The sequence below is a fragment of the Castor canadensis genome, chromosome 18 (assembly GCF_047511655.1).
Source record: "Castor canadensis chromosome 18, mCasCan1.hap1v2, whole genome shotgun sequence".
Classification (NCBI taxonomy): Eukaryota; Metazoa; Chordata; class Mammalia; order Rodentia; family Castoridae; genus Castor; species Castor canadensis.
This window is the reverse complement of record NC_133403.1, coordinates 2590999-2612546: the sequence shown is the minus strand read 5'-3', so window position 1 is coordinate 2612546 and position 21548 is coordinate 2590999. Positions and strand designations below refer to the sequence as shown.

The following is a 21548-nucleotide window of genomic DNA, read 5'->3' as shown; positions in this document are numbered from 1 at the left end:
TTTCTTTCCAATGATCGCCTGCTGTTTGAATATTTAAAACTACAACTCCCAGAAGCCCACGCACTTCCCACTCTCCCCCTGAGCTCTCTCGATTTAGCTTCCTGAAGCTCTTTGAAGAGCAAGCTGACACGCGAGGAAGGACTACGAATCCCAGCAGGCAGTGCGCGGAGCGAGGGCGCAAGAGGAGGAGCCGGGAGCCGTCGGGCCCCGCCGAGTCAGGTATGTTCTTTGGCGGGACGTGGAGGGGCGAGCTCTGGTCTCTGTCCCTACACAGGAAGACGTGGGCTCTTCGCTCTAAATCCGCGCGACCTGCCACTTTCTGAGTTGGGGAGTGGGTATAAGACCGAGGGAATTTGGGCTTTCGGGACTCCGGCTCGACTCTCCGCCTACTTTTTTCAGCCTACCATAGGACACGTCTAGAAATGGCTGAACTTGAGTCCCAGGCCTGACGCTTCAAAACCGCCTGGGGGGGGAAGGGACGGTTCTGCACGTGCTTCCCGTCCCGGGCCCCCCCAGGCTTCGAAGCCAAGAACCTGAGCCTGGAGGCGGGCGACCTGGCGTGACTTCTTCCCTTGCTTTGGAATAGATGGAACTTTGGGCTTTGGAGTCGGGGCCGTTCTACAGATGTTTTCTGGGTCCCAGCAGCTGCGAAGTCCCTGCTGTCCTGGAGCCCCGAGTCTACTGGGAATGGGCGGAGGGGGAGGTCCTGATGCTTCTACAAACAAATGAGTAGTGCTTTGTAGAACCGAAGACCGGATGCTTGGGGAGGCCGTGATGGTGCCGAGTTAGCCTGGGTGACACTCACTGGAGATCTGGATGATTATTACAGTCGCGGGTCACACAGGAAACGTTGGTGACAAAGGCTCTGTGAGGCCACTGCAGTCCTGGGATGGTTGAAGGAGAGTAGAGTGGACAGGGGAGGAGGAAGAGGTGAGCCAGGGTCAGCTCAAAGCTTGGCCTTGTAAGCCACGGTAAAGAGTCTTATTTAAGTGCACTAGGAAGCCGCTGAAGGGTTTTAAGCAGGGATGTGACAAGATCTAATTTACATTTTAATGTCATCATTCTGGCTGTTCTCTGGAGGATGGAGTGGAGAAGAGGGGATGTATTGACATGGATCAGATGAGGGAGGTTGGAGATTTAGATTCAAGTGTGGATTAGAGTAGTGATCAGATTTAGGATGTATTTTGGGACGAAGGGCAGACAGAACAAGCTAATAAAAATGAAATAAGGGACTTAAAATCCACAGGAATAATCTGAAGTTCTGTTTTGTTTGAGCTGACCTTAGATACCTAGGGGCATCCCAGGCAAATGGGGTTATGAGAATGGAATTTAGAGAATTTGGAGATAGGGTGACATTCAAACCAAGAACTGATTTCCAGGCCTGGCTCTGCCTCTGCAGGGCCCTGATTGGATCTGACTGGGCCCTATTTTAATTCATCTGTGAAGAGTAACAATAAGGGGCCAGGTGTGGTTGTGCATACCTGTAATCCCAGCTGTGAGAGAGTCAGAGATGAGAGGATCATGGTTCAAGTCCAGCCTGGGCAAAAGTTATCAAGACCCTGTATCAAAAAAAAAAAAAAAAATGTGGGTGGTGGTGCTTGCCTTTGGTCCCAGCTACTTTGGAGGTGGAGACAAAAGAATGGTGACCTGAGACCTGCCAGGGCGAAAGCTGGAGATCCTATCTGAAAAACAAACAAAGCAAAAAGAACAGGATGTGGCTCTTGAGGCCCTGAATTCAACCCGAGCACCCAGAAGAAAAAAGAAAGAAAAAAAAAAGAAAAGTAACAACAATGCCTGGTTAGGGAACCGGAAAAGAAAGCGAGAAGTGTTCCCATTGAGGATGGTACCCTTATTATGGTCTCTTTACTGTTTGCAGAACTTTCTGGGAATTGCTTGGGGCTGGAAGTTGTGAACCTGCAGGGAAAGACTACTTAGGTTTTGCTATCAGCTGTCAAACCTTCAACAAACACACATGGCTGATGGGACGTTCAAAGGGGAGGGGATCATTTTAGGTGAGATCAGCCGGGAAGTCACAGGGAGTTAAAGGTGTGATTTATTTTGTTTGGCTTTTTAATGTATTTTTACCTTTTAAAATTCTCACTTTGTAGTAAAAAATTTTCGAAACCTAACTGTCTTTCAGCCATCATTTTCAACCTAGTAATTGTTCTGTACATAAATCTAGGAAAGTAAGGAAAATGACTTTGACTTTGGCTTTGATTAGTGTTTGAACTCAAGTTGAACAAACTAAACTCATCTCTATTTACATCTTAATTACATTCCCTTAGACATTTTAACTCCATTTATAAATTTAATATATTTGATTTTCTTTTTAAGCACTTAAGATGCATAACTTAGCAAGCATAAGTTCCCCCAGGATACTTAGTTACCAGCAAATCTAATTCATTAAACTAATACTGAATTTCAAGTTCTTGCAAACATTTCAATACTTTTTTATAGACTTAGTCAAATTCTCTTATGTCAATCTTTGACTCTTGTCTGAAGAGCTACAAGGAAAAACTGGGTGGGGTGGGGGGACCTGGCACGTGCCTAGAAAGCTGGAGGCCCTGAGTTCAAACAAATGAAGAAATAATAAAGAAAGAAACAGTTTCTGTTTCTGACATAATATCAGAATATGGGGAGCATCCTTATGTAACACTGATAGCACCCTAGGTCATTCTAACTAGTATTTCCAATCACTGCTAACCTCTCAACCGAAAATCACAAGTCTAATATCAATTACTGCCTTGTTGCTGGGCACTGGTGGATCACGCCTGTGATCCTAACTACTTGGAAGGCTGAGATCAGGAGGATTGCAGTTGGAGGCTAGCTCGGGCAAATAGTTCGTGAGACCCCCATCTCTAAAATAACTAGAGCAAAATGGACTGGAGGTGTGGCTCAAGCACTAGAGTGTCTGCTTTGCAAGCATAAAGCCCTGAGTTCAAATCCCAGTCCCACCAAAACAAAAAATCAAGATATAAAAATGAAACTGACATATTTTATCAGTTACCTGTTTTTTAACTTTTATATTTTAAATTAGAATCATAATGCTTAACTGTCAGCTGTTCAACACATCAAATTTTTCCTGTTAAAAATACATGAAAACATCAAACTACAATGGGTTTTTGTTTGCTTGATCATTTCTTGAGACAGTGATCTTGATGTAGCTCAGTCTGGCCTTCAACTCGAGATCCTCCTGCATAGTCTCCTGAGTGCTGCTATTATAGGTGTGTACTACTGTGCTCAGCTTTATACTTACTACTAAATTTAAAAAACTATGCATGTACCTGTCTTTCCAGCTAAAGTGGGAAGCCTAAATAGGAGGGTGGTGGTCCAGGCTGGCCAAGGTATAAAAATGAGACCCTATCTTAAAAATAGCTGCAGTCAAAAAGGGCTTGGGGCATGGCTCAAGTGCCTTCTTGGCAAGTGCAAGATTCTGAGTTCAAATCCCAGTACTGCCAAAAAGGGAGGAAGGGAGAAAAAATTTTATCCCCTCTGTAAATTGTGCTTTGCCTCAAGTTGGAGCTCCCCTTCCAGTCAGCAAGGGTTATTCATAATCAGTCTGATTTCTGCCTGTGACATGAATGCAGTGGCCTGTGTCTCCTCAGAACAACTGTTTCCAGCAGAGGCCGCTTTGGGATTTGGGGGGAAGTTCCTTCTTCTAGGTTTTGTTTTTTAGGGGACACTGTACTCACTGGTTAAAATCCAGATTTCTGGATCTCCCTCTAGATTTGCCAAGTCAAAATATCTGGGACTTGACTCAGGAGACTTTTTCCTTTTTTTTTTTCTTTCTTTCTTTTCTTTTTTGGTGCTGGAGATGGAACCCAGGGCCTCACACCTTCTAGGCAACAGCTCTATCACTGAACTCCACCTCCAGGAGACCTTATTTTTAATAAAGTTCCAGTTGGGAGCTGGGTGATTTTGGAGGGTTGATCTGATGTAGCCCAGGGTGGGGTCAACAGAGGAGGTTGTGTCCAGATAAGAGGTGAGATCTGACTTGGGCAGCAGGGATAGTGGTGACAGAAGAGCAGATGGTATTTGGAGCCTAGTCTACGGGCACAAGAAGGAAGCGGTTTGAAATCTGGATATTTAGTTCAGGAGCCTCCTTCAGACTATTTTTGTCTTTCCTATTTGGAAACACTGGTCTCCTGGGACGTGTAATCATCAGATGAGAAACTGGGTCCCCAGACTGCAATGTCTGGAGTCCGGAATTGGGCTCAGCCAACCTTCACTGAGCCTTGGGGCTTAGTAGGCCAGGTCTGGTTGGAATCAGGGCTCTCCCACAAACCCTCCCACCTCCCCAGAGATTCTTCAGATGGGAACTGAGAGAAACATGTGCTCTATCCCTTTCACCCACCACCCTAGCTGAGCCATTTAGGAGGGGCAGGATTGACCCTGTCTGACAAATTGCCCACTTTTATTTTTTTTCTGTACTAGGGCTTGAACTCAGGGCCTACACCTTGAGCCACTCCACCAGCCCTTTTTTGTGAAGGGTATTTTCAAGATAGGGTTTCACGGAACTATTTGCCTGGGCACTGGCTTTGAACTGCGATCCTCCTGATGTCTGCCTCCTGAGTAGCTGGGATTATGAACCACTGGTTTTGTTTGTTTTAGACAAGATGTTGCTTTGTAGCCTCAACCTCATATTCCTCTTGCCTCTGCCTCTTAAATTCTGGGATTACAGGCATGTACCACCACACCTGGCCTGCCACCACTTTTTTGAAGGGAATTTTTTTTCAGATTTTAGAATAATCACTCAATGTAGCAACTTCTTAGAAAAATAGAAAAACACAGAACAAGAAAAAAGCCCATGTGTAATCCTATTATTTAGGCATAACCACAGTAAATATTTTGTGTCTATTCTGGTCTGTGTGTATGTGTGGGGGGGAGGATTCTCTCTCCTTAAAAAGGTTTTATATTATTGTACATACGGTTGTGGTAATGAGCTGTCTCTCTTTCAGCAATATAGAGTGAACGTTTGTTCAAGCGAGGGAATGGTTTCCTTTGACTTGAGATGAGTTCTGGTTATGTTGCTCAGGCTAGCCTTGAACTCCTGGACTCAAGTGCCTCAGCCTCTGGAGTAGCTGGGACTAGTAAGTGCCACTGTGCCCTGCTTTTAATGGCCAAGTGGTACACCATTGAACTGTGGCTCAGACCTTACTCTTGCTCCTTGCCAAGTGTGGGCTGTCTGTGACCATGTTTTTTTTGTTTTTTGGTTGGGGGGGTGGGGCAGGATGAGGGTAACAGTTGACCTCACAGGCTTTCTGCACTATGTCATGGAACCCCTCCCTCCCACCCCACGTGGGAGTAGCATGCCTGGCCTGTAGCAGCCAGTGGTAACTCTTAGTTGTTTCTACTGTCGGATGTTTAAATTTCAGTTTTAGGATAAGCTACATTTCAGTGACCATCCAGGTGCAAATGGTGCCCAAGTGCTTGGGACCAGAAGTGTTCCCGATGTCAGAGTTTTTCAGATTTGGGCCTATTGCCTAGATTTCAGGAGGTGAGGCTCCCTAATAAGAAGATGTGCAATCCGAAGCTTTCTGAGCATCCTGTCAGTCCTCTCAACGTTTTGGATTTTGGAGAATTCCGTTTTTTCAGATTAGGGATGGTTACTCTCTCCTAGAACTTTGTGGTCATCTCTGAGCATTTCCTTGGAGGGATTTCCTGTTGGATGGTGCAGGTGCCCTGTGGTACCCGTGGGTGTAAAGCTTGTTACCTGATGCTGTTCCTGGGAGCATATCTGTCAGCCACCCCAGCATGTACTCCATGAACCTTGTGAGAGCAGAGGTCTCAATTCCTGGCTTATGAATCTCACTATAGTCTGGTCACCATGTAGCAGCACTGGCTTCCCCTAGACCAAAAGATCACAGAAAGGGAGACACCAAGATGGAAGCTGTCATGTTTTTATAACCTGCCCCTGGAAACGACATGCTGTCACCTCTGCTTTGTTCTCTTGGTCACACAGACCAACCCTGACACAGCTTGAAAAGGGACTCTCTAGGTCGGAAACCCAACATCATGCCATGTATCACTAGCCTGGGAAAAGATCAAAATTCAGTAGTACCAGTGTAATTTCTACGGAAAGTGTGTCATCTTGAAATCATCATAAAATTGAAAACGTGTCAGTTGAGCCATCTTAAGCCAGGGGCTCTCTGTGTTGAAGGGTAAATAACTTCCAAGGAGTGACAGGAATGGTCTGTGTGACTTTGGACTGGCTCTTGCTCTCTCTGTTCCTCAGTCCATCATCTGCCATTGTTCTGGAATCAAGCCCCCGGCCCAGACCTGCAAAATTAGAAATTGCTGTCGGGGTCCCCACCACCTAAGACTGCTAGGAATAAGAAGATGCACCTCACCCCAAAGGAGAAGGAGACAAACATACAAACAAGGTCGGACTGAGAAACCTGTGGAGTTGCAGCCAAATCCTGGGGCATCTGAACGGGGCCCCTACCATAACGGGGGCCCGCAGCAGGGAAGACACCTGCGTTTCCTTGGAACTTCTATGGAGCAGGGTCCTGAGCACACAGTCTGTGGGCCACCCCCACAGGCCGGTTCTGATGCCATCCCCTCCAGACGGCAGACATGTGGCACTGGCACACTGCCGGGCTCCTCGTGGGCGTGCAATAAAGCAGGCCTCTGGCTGCAGTTTATTGTTTACCTGCACTCTGATGGCGCCATAATGAGAAGAAATGACAGCTGAGCTTGAGGGCAGCACGTGGGGAGCACAAGTCCAGCATTCCTACAGTGTACATCTTTGGCCAAGGCCAAGCTCTTGGTTTATTTTAGCCCTGTGCCAAAGCTAGCTCCGTCTCCGAGATGCACACAGTGAAAGGAACAGACTGACAAGTACAAATGTCTGCCCACAGCAGCCTCACGGTGGGGTAGTGGTGTGGGCAGAGAATGGGCTCTGGGGTCAGCCAGACCTGAATGTGGACACCAGCTCTGGGTTACCACTTGCCAGCATTGTGGTGAAGACACCACAACTCCAGCGGATGACGTGGGGTCCTCAGCATGGCTGGCCCCCCACAGCGTAGCAGTGAAGAGCTGTTGTTACTGTGATACTATTATTGACACTAACAATAATTGTTACCATTATTCTTGGTGTCTGTCCTAGCTGTAAACAAATTAACCGTGTTTGGAAGCCTGTATCGTCATGGCAAAATAAATCCCTTGATCCCTACTCAGAGGACAGGGCGAGGGGGGCGCATAAGAGAATGAAAGCTGTTTCCCCTTGCCACACTTGCCAGTCTCTCTTCTTTCCTGTTCTGCCTCTGAGTCTGGACTACGTGGTCATCTTTTCTCTGAGCCTGGGGGACTAATGTCAGGTGCCCTGAAACAGCCAGGGAGGGGTTAGCACCATAGGGAGCTGCCCGGCTGGGCAGGCAGGCTCTGCTGTGGGATGAGGCAGGGGTAGCAGTGACAGACCTGCCTTCGAGGCTTCTTGGCTGTCTCTCCTCATGCCCTGCATCTCTGTAACAGGCTGCAGGGAAGGGGGCTGGGAGGCACTGGCGACGAGCAGAGGATGGGAGGTCTTGGTGCTGTGGCCACTCGCCCATTCATTCTGCAGGGACAGGCACTGGGACAGGCTGGGCCCTCTTCCTGGTGGTGGGAGAGGCAGTTGGACAGACAGACAGGAGTCTGCCCTTGGGGAGCCTGTGCCCTGGTGAGAAAGACAGATCCACAGGCTAGTAGCCAGCATGCTCTGGAGAAGAACCAAGTATAAGGGGCTGGTGGCATTGACCCTGACTGTAATTTTCAGTCAGTTACAGGCAAACACTGTGCCATTTTATATAAGGACTTAAGTGTTTGAAGATTTTGGTATTCCCCCACGGACACTGAGGGGTAGCTCTGCTATGTCAGTAAGTCCTCAGCGGCTGTGGGATTCTGTTTAATAGATAAGGACAGACTCTAGGACATCAACTAACTTTCCATAGGTCACTAGAGTTAGCATCCAATAATCCCAGAGGGTTGTCCTGCTATCTTGGCCTTGAGGATTCAGTCTTGTTACCTGGCAAAGCTCTGGGGAGCCAGCAGACACTGTTGCAGCCGTGGACCTGGTCCCTGGGAGTGGGTTGGTGGCACCACCTGTGTTCCTGGCGGGGGAGTGGGGCCAGACCGTTCTGTGTTCCGGACAGGGCTTCGCTCACATGCTGCACACTGCTGAACACGCCACCCTCGGAGGATGAGGCTGAATCATGGCAGAGAAGGCCAGCTTAGCGCCCTTTGCTGCTGTCTGCTCCACCTAGAGATGTTCCAACTCTGCCTCTTCCCTAGCCCCTGACTCCTGGCTCAGAGCTGCCAAGTGCAGTGGGACAGGTGTGCAAGGACGCCAGCCGAGGGGTGAGCGAAGCTAAAACCCAACCAATGTTCTGCTTGGCAAGTGCGTGTCTGCCAGATGCAGACCGCACCTTTTCCTAATGTCACCCAGGCACTAGAGTCGGGAGCATTTGGGTCAGGAGCCTAGGGGCTCACACCTGGGGAAGTCACCTCCCAAAGGCCAGCTCATGCACAGGAATGGAGCTTGTACATGCCTGCGAAGTAGGCGGGAAGCACTGGGTCCCTAATGCCATCCCTGGGCAGGGCCTGTGATGCAGGGCAGGGGTCTGGGCCCACTGTGAGGCTGAGGTTCGGTCCCCCCACTGCTTCTTATGGTGTGGCCTTTAGGCAGCCTCCTTCCCGCTCCTGGCCTCACTTTTCTCATCTGCAGTTTGAACCAGCTGACCCCAGAGGTTTCTCGTCTGAGCCTCTGTTTTCTGGAGGCCCATGCCAATGATGGCGTTGACGGCCAGAATTTCTTAAGGGCCTCCTGTGGACCCAACCCTGTGCCAGGTGCACCCATGCATCCTTTTGACCCTGCGGGGCCCATTATCACTCTCCTGGTCTTCATAGTAGAAATCTGAGGCCAGAAGTGAAATAAAAAGCAGTGGCACCTGGATTTAAACCCTGATGTTGACTCCAGAGCCCAGCTCTTAACCCTTGTCCCATATGGCCTCCCTGACACATAGCCCAGGCCACAGCAGGTCCTGATGTTCACTGTGTCCCCAGCAGTGATGAGGTGCTGTTGTGAGCATCTTCTCATCTGACCACCAGATATAGCACCTTCAGATCCATCCTCCTGCAGCTTCACACATATGGAAACAGAGGGCAAGTGACGGTCACAGTCAAACGTGGCAGAGCTAGGATGAGAACGTGGGGTCAAACATTTCCCATGTGCCAGATGACGGTGGGCAGAGAAGGTTATGGGAGGGTAGCTGAGGCTAATGCAAGGACATAAATGGAGTCATTGATATTTTGCCTTATGTGTGTGGGACACACACCGCCTAGCACTAAGAGGCCATTATTTGGTTCCTAGCATGTCTGAGCGGACAGAGGGGCATGTGACCTAGATTTCCTGGTGGGGTGGTGTTTGAGATAGTTAGTAGGGCAGCAAGAACTTAGGCTTTCCCACCCTGAGACCTGCTGTGCCCTTCCTACACTGTGACCTAAGTAAGGCACCTGAGCCTCAGTTTCCTCATTTGTAAGTGGGTATATAGTGCATACCAGCCTGGTCCCAGAGGTGTGATTAGTAAAGGACAGGTGCCATCAGGATGACTTGTTGGAGGAGACTTTGGGTAAGTGAGTAGGAGTGTGGGTTTGCTGCCTGCTACTAGGCATGGCATTGACAGAGGAGCCTCAGTGCTGTCATCTGAAAAGGAGTCACAGGCCCTACCCCACAGGTCCTGAGGGTTAAGTGAAATGACATGCAATTATCCTGCTGCCAACAGGTAGTAAACGCCCAATAACCACGAGCTCTCATAATAGCCTTGATTGAGCACTTGCTGGATGTCAGGCATTAATAGTGTTATTTTTAATTAATAACCTTTTTTAAGTGTTTTTGCAGTGCCAGGGATTGAACCCAGGCCCTTGAACATGCTAGGCAAGCGCTGTACCACTGAGCTACACCCCATCCCTAATGATCCATTTGCATTTGCAGACTTCTCCATCGTGCTCCTCAGACCCGCTGCCGCACAGGCTCACAGTGAAGCAGAGGCCTAGAGGGGGACTTGCCCAAGGTCACACTGCTCCTCTTGCCCTGTGTGGTTTGGATCAGCTCAGTGTGCCGCAGAGCCCCTGTTCTGTGTCAGTCTCACACGGGGTCACCCTCCTCCATCGCTCCCTTCCCCATTACTCTCCAGCGCCAGCAGCTCCTTGGAGCTTCAAGCTTCGTGAAGGCTTGGTTAAGCGCTCGGCCGTTAAATGTTCATCTCTTACAATTTCAATCCAATTCCTATAAGTTTGTTGGGAAGATAGGGTGTATTAGAGCTGCCAAATGTAATATATCAAGTTCGTGTGTGTGAGATGCAGTTTCTCAGCAGTAATGGGAGAATAGAGGTTTTATACGTTTTCATTTGGAATGACTGGCTGTTCCTGATCCCATTACAGCCCCTGTCTTAATGGCTGCCGTCCCTGTCTGCTGCAGGAATAACTTTCTCTATCAACCTGCTTGGCTGCTGGAGCTGTCCAGAGACTCGTTTGTCTCTGCACCTCTCCTCGGTCTCTTCCTCTCAAAATGCACTCCCCTTCTGTCTGCTCAGTGGATCAGGTCCCAGCTTCAGTCTTATTTGCCAGGTCCTGGGAGTTGAGGCTTTGGCTGGCAGCCTTGGCAGTTGTCTTCTGATCTCAGGGAAGTCATTTCCATCCTCCTGTGGCCCTCCTGTGACCTGAGGAACAGAACACAGGGTGAGGGACTGGGCTGAATTCTGGCTTTGCAGGTCCCACTTGACAGCCTCTGGTGAACCTTTTCTGAGGTCTTGTACACAGAGCTGGAGGACCTAGAGGCTGGCTGTGAGTCACAGACCACCATCCACCTTGGCCCACAGAGCTCCTGGAATAGGAATGGTGGCGGTAGACTGAGGGCTCTTAAGACTATAGTGTTCTCATTTCCCTCCGAGACTGGCTGGGGACCAGTCCCCTGAGAATTTTGTAATCTCCTTGGGAAACTGTTAGCTGAGCCCTCCTCTTTCCCCAGGCATGGAACTGGCCAGGAGAGAGGGCACTGAGCAGTGTGATTTGGGGGGCAGGGACCTGCACGTACATTGTGACTGCCGATTGTATGACTTTAGGCCAATCACTTCCTCTCTCTGAGCCCTGGTTTTCCCAAAGGGAAATGGAAATTAATTCACTTATTCCAAAATGCATGATTGTCTCTCCTGTTCCAAGCACCACTTTAGGTGCTGGGACTCTAGCACTAAACTAGTAAAAATATACCTGCTGTGATGGATTTATAGTCCTGCTGGGGGGAGAAAGACCATAAATATAACAAGTAATCTGTTACTTCAAAGGAGATAAGTGCTACGGGGAGAAACAAAGCAGGGAGTGGAGGAACCAAGGGGAGGCTGGTGTGGCCAGCATGAAGAGAACAGGGAACAAGGTCAGAGGAGGGATAGGGGAAGAGGGGAGCTGGCAGAAGGCTTAAGGTGATGGTCCTGTAGCCTGGCTACATATGAGAATTACCTGGGAGCCTTAAAAAGTGCCGAAGCCCAGGCCACCCCGCTGAGCTTGTTTTAACTGGGTGGGGTCAGAAGCTGGACATCAAAAGCACTGAAAAATTCCCTCCAGAGTGAGGCCTGGTTGACCAGGTCGTCAGTGCTGCAAACTCCTCATGGGGTGGGCATCTTGGTTCAGGGGTGGCTCAGCCAGGCCCCTGTGCCCGGGGCTTTGGCGCATGGCCTGTTTTCCAGTGGTCTGACCCAGTATTTTGTGGCTTTCCACACAGCCGCAGCACCTGGTGTAAGTGGCCATGGGAAAACGATACTTTTGTGACTACTGTGACCGCTCCTTCCAGGACAACCTCCACAACCGAAAGAAGCACCTGAACGGGCTACAGCACCTTAAGGCCAAGAAGGTGTGGTACGACATGTTCCGAGGTGGGTGCTCCCGGGCTCTGGACTGAGCTTGGTCTTCCTCCACATCACACAGGTAGCATCAGCCACACTCCAGGCTCTCAGCAGACCAAAAGGAAGGAAGGAACTGGGTTCAGTTCCCAGCATCAAAGAAAAGAGAGAGAAAAACATAAAAGAGAGAGGCCTGGGCTCCTAGCCCCAGGGGCAGAGGGGCCCTCAGAGAGGTAGGCCAAAACGGGAGCTCCTTTCTCCAGCCACCTTGACTGAGGCCTCTTGTGCTCTACGGAGCTTCTGGAGGTTCTGTGGGTGGGAGAGGCCTCTCGCAGGTGATGTTTGAGCCACCAGCTGAAACAGGGAGAGAAATAGGGGTGCACACTCCTCTGGGCTGAGAGTTGTAAAGAAGCAGGCAGCCATGAGCACCTGGTGCGAGGGGAGCAGAAGGAGAGGGGGCAGTCAGTGGGGCGGGGGGATGAATAGCCCAGCTTCGGAGAGATGGCGGGAGGAAGGGAAGGTTCTTTGGGAAAGGCTTCTCAGAGCAGATGCCACTGGGGTGAATGAGCTAAGACTGGACACACCCCAGGTGTGTGTACTTGTGCTGAGCTGACCGAAGGGAAAGGGAGCTTGGCAGTATGGCCAGGGTGGACCTGTCGCTCCTGGAATGAGCTGGGCTCCACAGGTTGGAGCAGGATTTCAGGACAGGGCCCAGTGCCTGGAGGAAGGAACCAAAGAGAGGAAAAGAGAGGCAGACAGAGTTCCTGGGCTGAGATTTGGAACTCACAAGAAAGGAGTGCGTGTTTATTGAGTGCTTGCTACATGCTAGGTGCTTGCCACAGCTTGTCATTTGCTTCTCTCTGACTGCGTAAGGCAGCAGTTCTCAACCTGGCTGTGAATTAGGATCACCTGGGGCCCTTTCAATAAAACACTTGCTGGGGTGGCATGCTTCTGCAGTCCTGTCCTACAGTTCTGTAGCTGTAGGTGGTAGCTCCTCAGGAGGCTGAGCAAGAGGTGACACTCACTAACATTGTGGCCCAAATTTTGTCATGTGTAATATGGCCACAACAGTACTCACCTCCCAGAGATGCACAGGGCTCAGTAATCCTGTGATGACTGTTTAGCACACACAGGAGGGCTTACTAAGTAGGAGCAAAGTCTGTGTGTCCTCCAAGTGATTGACCTCACGTCTTTTGTTTCCTTGGGTGCATTTATTCAACTCAGTGAGGACTTAGGGTATCCGCAGCTCCTAGTCAGCCTCCAAAAATTCAAAGATGACTAAAATGGCCCTCTTCTAAGTGACCTCACGCCTGCCTACTAAGACAGAACCCCTGGCTTGCCTGGCTTCCATGTGCTGTGGCCTCTTCCTCCTGGCCCTGCCATACTCTCACTGTGTGACCTCTCTGCGGGCATGCCCTTCCTCCTGCCCTTTCTGCTCCAGGACATTCCCCCTCCACCTCAGAACTCAGCTCAGGCAGCAAATCCCCAGGGACACCCTCTCCGTCCCTGGGCCAGGTCAGGTCATTTGGCGACATAGTGAGCGTTTACCCTATTGATATCCACACGGATTAGTGTGGCTGCTGGACTGGAAGGAAGGGCCAGCTCTGACTTGTTCTCCACTTAAATCCTCAGCCTGGCATGGTGCCTGGCATCCAGGCCATGCTCCATGAATGTTTGGGAGATGAACGGCTAAATGACTGAGCAAATAAACATGGAGCACCAAGGGCAGCTGGTCATTTTGGGAGATAAAGCAAGAAGAACTGACAAGTCAGATCACAGGAGCCTTGAACCAGGGGGAGGAGCAGGGTCTCTTTGTGCAGGACCTAGGCTGGGGCTTGTGATCTTGGGTACCCTTCAGAGGCACCATGGAGCTTTTAGCAATTCTGATGCTCTCCCGCTCTGAGGAATTAAACAGACCTGAAAAGGGTCTTGGAACTCTTCTCTCACACTAAGCCTCCCAGCCAGGAGGCTTGTCTGCAAGCCCTTGGCCATAAGCTGTACTAGTCCGAGGCTCAGGGGGTCTTGGGAGCATTCATGTATCCTCCACTAGCCGCCCCCCCACCCCAGGAAGGGCAGGTAGGACAGGCTGTGCTGTCTGTACCCCCAGCTGGGTGGGCTGAGACTGATAAGCCTGGTGTGGACAGAAGGACCCTTCCCCACCCTGCTGGCTCCAGCCATGGCTCTGCCAGGGCCCCTTGCATAAGTCCTCTAATGACCACCTCGAACCCAGCAGACTCGCCTGCCCATTCCACCAGCCACCAGCTACCCTGTGGAGAGGCGTCGCCATGGGTGGCCATTTACCTGGCCTCTAGGAAGTCAGCGACCACATGGACAGACCAGGAACTCTAGACTCACACCAGGGGCCAGCTTGACACAGCTGATTCCTAACTGTGTGTCTTTGGGCAGTCATTTCCCTGCTTGAACCTCAGTTTTCCTCCTCTGCAGAATGGGGTGTTAGAACTGCATAGCAGGCTTATACGGAAGAAATAAGAGCTGCTACCATTTCTGAACAATGCACTCAGTGCTGTCTGCCCCTTCCTGTCACCTGGTGCCCAGGATGCTGAGGCCGCACCAAGCCTCACAGGCTGGTCCCTTGTCATTTTCCTGGTGATTCTCAGGTGCCACCAGGGCTGGGATCCAAAAGCCTCACCTGCAAAAGTGTTCTCCATTCATTGTTTCATTAAATTTGCATGGCAGCCTTACCAGGTGGGAGTTCCCTCCCATTTACATGGAGTAAAAGAGAGCACCTTGCCTGTGCTTTTGTGTGCCTGGGATTTGAGCTCAGGGTTCATGGACTCTGAAGCACATGGCCTTCCCTGCACTCCAGCAGCCTCTAGAAAAGGTAGCGGGCAAAAACCCAGTCCAGCCTGGCCTCTCCCCTCATCCAGGGAGGCTAGTAGGCCTGAGTCCAGGGACCATGCTCAGGCATCTTACCCAGATACTTTATTTGGTGTTACAGGGTTTAAACTCAGGGCTTTGCACTTGCAAAGCAGGCTCTCTACCACTTAAGCCACGCCTCCAGTTGTCTTGTTGGTTTTTGCTAGGCTGCCCAGGCTGGTCTTGAACTCTTTGGCTTAAGCGATCCTTCCAGCTCAGCCTCCCAAGTAGCTGGGACTACAGGCATGTAGTGCCTCCATGCCAAGCTTACAGATTTTGATAGATTGATTGATACTTTGACTACAAGAAGCACAGAAAATTTAAAACTGTAAGTATATGATAAAATAAAGGTAGGAGAAAAAGGAGGAACCAGGCTTAATGGTTAATCATCCAGAATGATTGCAGGGAAGTCCTATCCAGGGCAGCTGGTGTCAGGAGATAAAATGGAGAGCAGGGGTTGCAATCTTGCCTGCAGAGCCGTCCTAGATACTGGTAGTCACTGAACACCAGGATTTTTTTTTTTTATCCTTATTTTGAAACAATCACACATCTCTTAATGACAGGGATATGTTCTGAGCAATTTTGTCATTATGCAACCATCACATATCGAGATCGATATGACATCACTAGGCAATATATCTTATGGAATCACCATTGTGTATGCAGCCTGTTGACCAAAACGTCTTTATTTGGCCCATGATAGACATAATTACAGATTCACAGGAAGTTAGAAAGACAATATAAAGGCGGTCAGTGGTGCCTGGATTTTTAACTCCCCAGGTAATGCAGCCAAAGTGGAGAAGCTCTGACCTCAGACTTGTTTCTTGCCTTTGGCTGATCCTGGGTGGGATCCCTCTCCAGCTTGGATCCCTCTGCCTAACACCCCCACCTGTGATCAACTCTAACTTACACTCCTTGGAGGTTGGAGAGCTCTTTTCTTTCCTCACAAGTATGTCCAGCTGAAGTCCATGCCTCTGTAACTCACCAAGAGAAATGGAGCCATCTAAACTCAGCCCCACTCTTCTCTTACAGATGCGGCTGCCATCTTGCTGGATGAGCAGAATAAACGGCCCTGCAGGAAGTTCCTCCTGACAGGTAAAGTGCTATTCTCCACTCAGGTCCCCTCAGGGACCAGCCACGCCTTGGTAAAGCTGCCACTGAGGCCCTCCTGAAGAGCATTCCAGCTACTCATGCAAGGCAGGTGGGCAGGCAGGGCACCAGGTGAGTGACCTAGAGGAAGCATGACCCTTTAAGGAACCCACATGTAACTCGTGGAGGTGGCCAGGGCAGCCTGCAGAGGCTTGTGCAGCCTGTCCTGACAGGCTCTGGCTGGATTTGGTCTTCAGCATAAGAACTGCCCACAGAGGGTCATGAGTAGGGCACCATGGACCATACAGATTGCTGTGGCTGCTGAGTGTAGAGAAAGTCTTGTTTTTTTTTTTTTTCTGGACTGGGGTTGCTACTCCAGGCCCTAAAACCCTACCCCTAAAACTCTGGAATTTGTCATCACAGCACCTTCAGCCTGTAGCCCCTTCCTGAATGGCGACTAATTCGTCCTCCTGTTGCAGGCCAGTGTGACTTTGGCTCCAACTGTCGCTTTTCCCATATGTCAGAGCGAGACCTGCAGGAGCTGAACATCCAGGTGGAGGGTGCGTTGCAGTGGGGATCCTGGAGGAGGCGGGAATGGGGTGGGGAGAGGGTATGGATCTGAGACCAAGGAAGCTGCTCTGGGCCTGTCCTCCTCACCTCTCCCTCCTTGCAGCCACAGTGTGGCAGCCTGCAGGATGATGGGAGATTCCTGAACCTCCAGTTAGGGTGGGTGTCAGGAACATGGCTGTGTTGTCTGAAATGAAACACACATGGCTTCCCCCAGGAGTCCCGAGAGTGTGCCTTAGTGCCCCTGCCTGGGCAGTTAGTTATTTGTGGGTGCCTTCCATCCCTTCCTGAGTGAGGAACTTCGGAGTCCCCACTTGACCTCAGATGGCTCCCCTACCACACCTTGGGGCCATGGCGATGAAGAAAGCACTTTCCTTGCTTTAGGGTCCTCACAGCCTGGTGATTTTGGCTCCTGGAGAAACCAGCATGTCTGCCTCTGGAATTCACTGCCCACTGCCCAGTTACAGAACAAAGCAGTTCTTACTGATCTTCTCCCGTAGCCCCTCATTGAATAGGTGTCAAAATGGTAGGCCAGCACTCCAGCAGAGAGGCCTCATGTGAACCCTGGTGGTCTGAGGCTCCCCAGGGGGCTGCTGCTTACTTTTCTCCATCCAGTGGCCTCCGGGCAGATTGGCTTTGCCCTCAGCCCCTGATAAGCCTTACTGGCCACACCTGTCCCTCACCTAGTCAGACCCTGTGGACTCCATGCCCTGAACTGGGGAGCCAACAGAGGTGTGGCTGCAGCTGGAACCCCCTCAGGGTCTCCAGGAGCTTTTTCAGGGCACAAGTGAGGCCTCGTGGGAATGACCAGTGAGTCCTGGCAGCGGTGGCTTCACCAGCTCTTCACTGCCCATGGGCTTTTGGGGAAGGTTGGCTCACAGTAGGGAGAGCACAGGCCACTAGGCTTGGAGTTGGAGAAGACATGTAGTGGAGACAGAGGTAGGGTGAGGCCCACTGGGGCCGGCAGTGTGGACCATCCTGGTTCTGCCACATCTCCCGTGACTTTGGCACATGGCTGTTCCTGTTGGAGGCAGTGTTGGTCAGTGAGTTTGATTGTATTCCCTGGCCCAAAGCCCCGTCCCAGAGCGCTGGGCGCTCTGACACCAGAACCTGCTTGTACCCAGCTTGTGTGAACTCTGTGCATTCATTGCTTGATTTTAGTCCAGTGAGCACTGTATGAGAAGAAAAACCAGGAAAACTGAGGCTCTCAGCTTATCTGGGGTCAGACACTTAGCAGGTGGCAGACCTGAGATCCTACCCCATTCTATGATCTGTGTTGGCTCCTGAACCCCAGATTTGGATCCTTGCCCCCCCTCCTGAGGGGAGGGCTCTTTACACTCATTGCCCTGTTTTCAGCTCCCCAAAGCTCAGGAGACAGCCAGTGTACTCTCCGTTTAGCAGGAGGCAGAGCAAGATCCAGAGTGTGAGATGGTAGTGCACAGAAGGGCTGGGGAGACAGTGGCACAGAGGAGACAGCTGGTGGCTCTGCTCCTGGCAGACCAGCCTGCATCTTATCAGAAGGTCATTGCAGCATCCCATGGTTTGCCCAGCACCCACCAGTTCCTGCTGCTTTGGGATTCAGGCAGGCAAGATTGTTCCCCTTACCTTCCTTTTCTTCCTGTCCAAAACAGAGGAGAGGAGGGCCAGGGAGTGGCCACTGGACACAGCTGAGCTCCCCGAGGGCCATCTGGAGGAGTGGCTAGAGAAGAGAGCCAAGCGGCTGAGTTCAGCCCCCAGCGGCAGGTACAGCCCCAGGGTTCCCTGTCATCCCCACTGGGAGCAGTACCCCAGCCTGTCCTTTGCAGAAGCTGAGGCATTTCTGTGAACTGCCTGGGCCCAGGGACCAAATGTGGACTGCCACTATAGAGTTTCCTGAGAGTGGGGCCACGTTGGAAGCTGTGGGTCCCCAGGCCCTGGCCAGAGGCACCTGTTCCCTGTTCCCCTTTGTAGGGGATGGTGGCTGAATGGGAGGCAGATGACAAAACAGATTTAACTCTATACCGCTATATCCACTGCTGGAAGGAAGCCCTTCAGCTGTGGCAGCTGAGCTCCCTGTACCTGCTATCCACTGTCCCCTCTAAGGTCCTGCAGAAGGGGAAACTGAGGCTCACAGAGAGCTGTGACTGGCTCAAGGGCACAGCATTGCACTGAGGTGTGACAAGGTCATTGTCCCACTGCCTCCCTAAAGGAGGGGTGCTGAGCATTCAGGATGCTCAGAAGTAGACAGAGCCCTTCACCTCCCACACAGGCTGGGCCAGAAGCCCAGGGGTGCCGGCCGCCTGCCACCACAGGTCCTCTGCAGCCCATACTTCACATCTGCCCCCAGAGGCACAGGGCGGCAGGCAGTGGCTTCTGTAGCCACATAGCATCATAGCCAAAAACAAAGGCCAGGGTGCCTGGGCTCCATCACCAAGGACTAAAGGAGGGAGGGGAGAGAAGGGGACTGAGGGGTACATTCCCATGCCCTTTGTCCACCCTGGCTCTCCTGGGCATCTCTAGAGTCCCTTCACGAATGTCCCCTTTCCTCTAGTTCCTCCTCCACCCCACAGCTCCTGAAACTACAGGGCCCTGGGCCTCTGCTGCACAACTTCCCAAACACCAGGCCCAACCCTCAGGCCTGAGGGCACCTGCTGCTGCCTGGCCTTGGAGTCCCCTGCTCACCTCTCACATCTGACCTGGGTCAGTCACTGTGGACTTGGTAGCCTCTTAGCCAGTGTTTATGATTGGGACCCTGTCATACCATTTCCTTAGCCTGAAACAGACTCCATGCCTCTTTCCTGGCCCAGCCCCACCCAGCCTGCAGCTCTGGCTCACACGTCCCTTCCAGCCCCGTTTCCCCTCCTAGCCTGAGCAGGACACCGCAACTGCCTGAGGGCCCAGAGGACTGTTGCTGGGTGTTGGTGCTATGGGCCCCTTGTAAGGACTGATCTGGGGACCTTGGCAGCTCCTCCTCTTCTCTGTATGTCTGTTCCTTCCTCTGGGCTCAGATGGCTGCCTGGCCCACCTGGGCCCACCCAGACCTGCAGGATCCAACCCCTACAGGCAGGGCAGCACCCCCCCAAGGTGAGCCAGGCCAACCGTCCTTGTACTTGTAGGGACACAGAGGCTCCCTAAAGGTGTAGCCTGGTGGCATCTGCTCATCCCCTCAGCAGACTGACCCTGAGGGATCGGCCAAGAGCAGACAGTGGCAGTGGGGAGGGAGTGCTGGTCTCAAACCTCAGACATGCAGACTAATCCCTGGCCGGCCAGGCCAGAGCTGTCCTGGCTTCCATTGTTGGTTCTTCTGATTGCGTCTTTATCCCCCTTAATCTCCCATGCACCTCTCCGTGCTGGTGCTGCTATTCTGCCCATCCTCCCCCCATAAGACTCTATTTCCTTTTGATAAGAACCATGACTGGGCAGGTGCCAGGAAGGTGCTTCTGTCCTTGTGAACAGGGCAGACTGGCCACGAGAAGCCTCAGCAGAGTCCTTCGCACACACGTGTGTCCCCCTCTGCTGTGAGGGTCTGCAGGAGTGGCCTGAGGCTCGGGGGCTGGCAATCCTGGGGCCCTGGCCAGGTGCCAGTGAGCAAACTCAGATGCCTTCCTCCTGTTGCGAGCTTTAGGTGACCAGGGGCTGGCCTGAGCCTTGAACCCTGTAGCTGGGTCCAGCAGCCTGGGGATCTGCCCTGTTTGCTGGTGGAAGAACCTGAGGCTCAGAAGCAGGGGCTCCCTAGGGTCTCACCCTCCCTGGGGGAGCCCTGCTGTCATTGACCCCACAGGGAGACCCACTTTGGCTGGCAGCTGGGGCTGTCCCTTCCTGCACATGGGAAGTCTCCCCCACACCCACCTCCTCTGCAGCTGGTGGAGTTTATGAAATCTTCCCGGCACCATAAATCATGTCAAGAGCTTCGTTCTGCCCTCTCCAGCAGGCAGGAAGCCTCAGAGCAGGGGATGTCCCTGTCCCCTCATGACAGAGCCCTAGAGGCTGCACTCAGGGCTTTCTGGAAGTCAACACCGTACTGCAGCTCGGGCCCAGAGGGGCAGGCTGGGTGGGCAGGGTGAGGCAAACTCTCAGAGCTGCTGACCTCAGCACCCCCCACCCCACCCCACAACCTTGCCTGGAGAGCTCCAGGGAGAGTCCCAAGTGCTCCACAGCCGAGAAGGGCACCGAAAGCTGAAGCAGCTGCCAGGCATGCTGAGTGTCCAAGAGTGTGACACTCAGGAGGGGCTGCCTGTGGCTTCGCTGGGCCTCAGTAGCTCCCTTAGAAAGCTAGGCAAAGAGGATGCCTTTCTTGGGGTGGCACTTCAAATGGGTCCCGAGTCTGGGGGTGGATGGTGAGGACAGTCAGTAGCATGAGAAATGAGGCTTTTTAAAAAAAAAAAGTTAGAGAATATTCTTTTGTGATTTCAAAGGCTTGCATGCTCGTAAAACTTTTGAAAGTATAAAGGGTAAAACCACCACCCATACCTGCACCGCTCAGATAGACACAACCACTGTGAACAGTTTACTGTGACTTCCAGGGTTTTTTTTATGCATTTATATATGTTATATATCTTTAAACAAAAATAGTATCATGCTATATACATTATTTTATAAGCTGCTTTTTCTCCCTTGTCACATAGTACGTTGTTCCTCGTTAGTGCATATAAGTCTGAATTTCCACGCAGGCTGCTAGCGTTCGTCTCTGTGCACATGCATGCATATGTCATCAGTCCCTCACAGGTGGACACTGAGGCTACTTCCACTTTCTCAAGGCCATCCTTGTAGCTCAGCCTCTGCCTATAACCTCGCTGTTTCCTTGGGCTCAGTTCCTAGAGGGGAGGTTGCTGGCTTGGGGTCTGCATTGTTTTCAGGGCTCTGCTTTCAAGAAGGTCATGTAGGCAGCTGACCTTCCCCCCAGCCAGGAGCTGAACCTAGGCCATGCCACACTCTGATGCTCTGCTCTCTCCTTCTCTCTAGGGCTGAACCCATCAGAGCCACCGTCTTCCAGTACCCCATGGGCTGGCCGCCAGTTCAGGAGCTGCCCCCCTCCCTGAGGGCGCCCCCACCCGGGGGGTGGCCCCTGCAGCCCAGAGTCCAGTGGGGCTGACTTCCTTTGACCCTGCCTGACTCCCATTTGGTCAACTCTCTTGTCAGTCACAATAAAGACAGTCGCTCACACTATGG

At 51.6% G+C, this 21548-nt stretch overlaps 1 protein-coding gene across 3 annotated transcripts; it reads left to right on the top strand.

Annotated features, from left to right (window-relative positions):
* Positions 1–70: 70 nt before the first annotated feature.
* Positions 71–21545, top strand: Zmat5 (zinc finger matrin-type 5). Of its 3 annotated transcripts, XR_012443565.1 has the most exons (7): positions 71–219; positions 11750–11900; positions 15777–15839; positions 16313–16393; positions 18032–18143; positions 18931–19079; positions 21342–21545. XR_012443565.1 is itself a non-coding variant. In XM_020156477.2 (6 exons), exons 2-6 carry the CDS (start codon positions 11774–11776, stop codon positions 21469–21471), a joined length of 513 nt encoding a protein of 170 aa, XP_020012066.1. In that variant the 5' UTR covers positions 71–219; positions 11750–11773; the 3' UTR covers positions 21472–21545. The 3 variants fall into 3 exon arrangements, 2 of the variants coding, with proteins under 2 accessions (XP_020012066.1, XP_073917390.1); XM_020156477.2 differs by lacking the exon at positions 18931–19079; XM_074061289.1 differs by lacking the exons at positions 71–219; positions 18931–19079 and having other exon boundaries at positions 11823–11900; positions 16257–16393.
* Positions 21546–21548: the final 3 nt, after the last annotated feature.

Bases quoted from the DNA above. Each gene is read 5' to 3' on its own strand.
- Zmat5 (XM_020156477.2), top strand. From the start codon at position 11,774: ATGGGAAAACGATACTTTTGTGACTACTGTGACCGCTCCTTCCAGGAC. The intron at 11,901-15,776 runs GTGGGTGCTCCC...CTTCTCTTACAG, and splicing joins GTGGTACGACATGTTCCGAG to ATGCGGCTGCCATCTTGCTG. The intron at 15,840-16,312 runs GTAAAGTGCTAT...CTCCTGTTGCAG, and splicing joins CAGGAAGTTCCTCCTGACAG to GCCAGTGTGACTTTGGCTCC.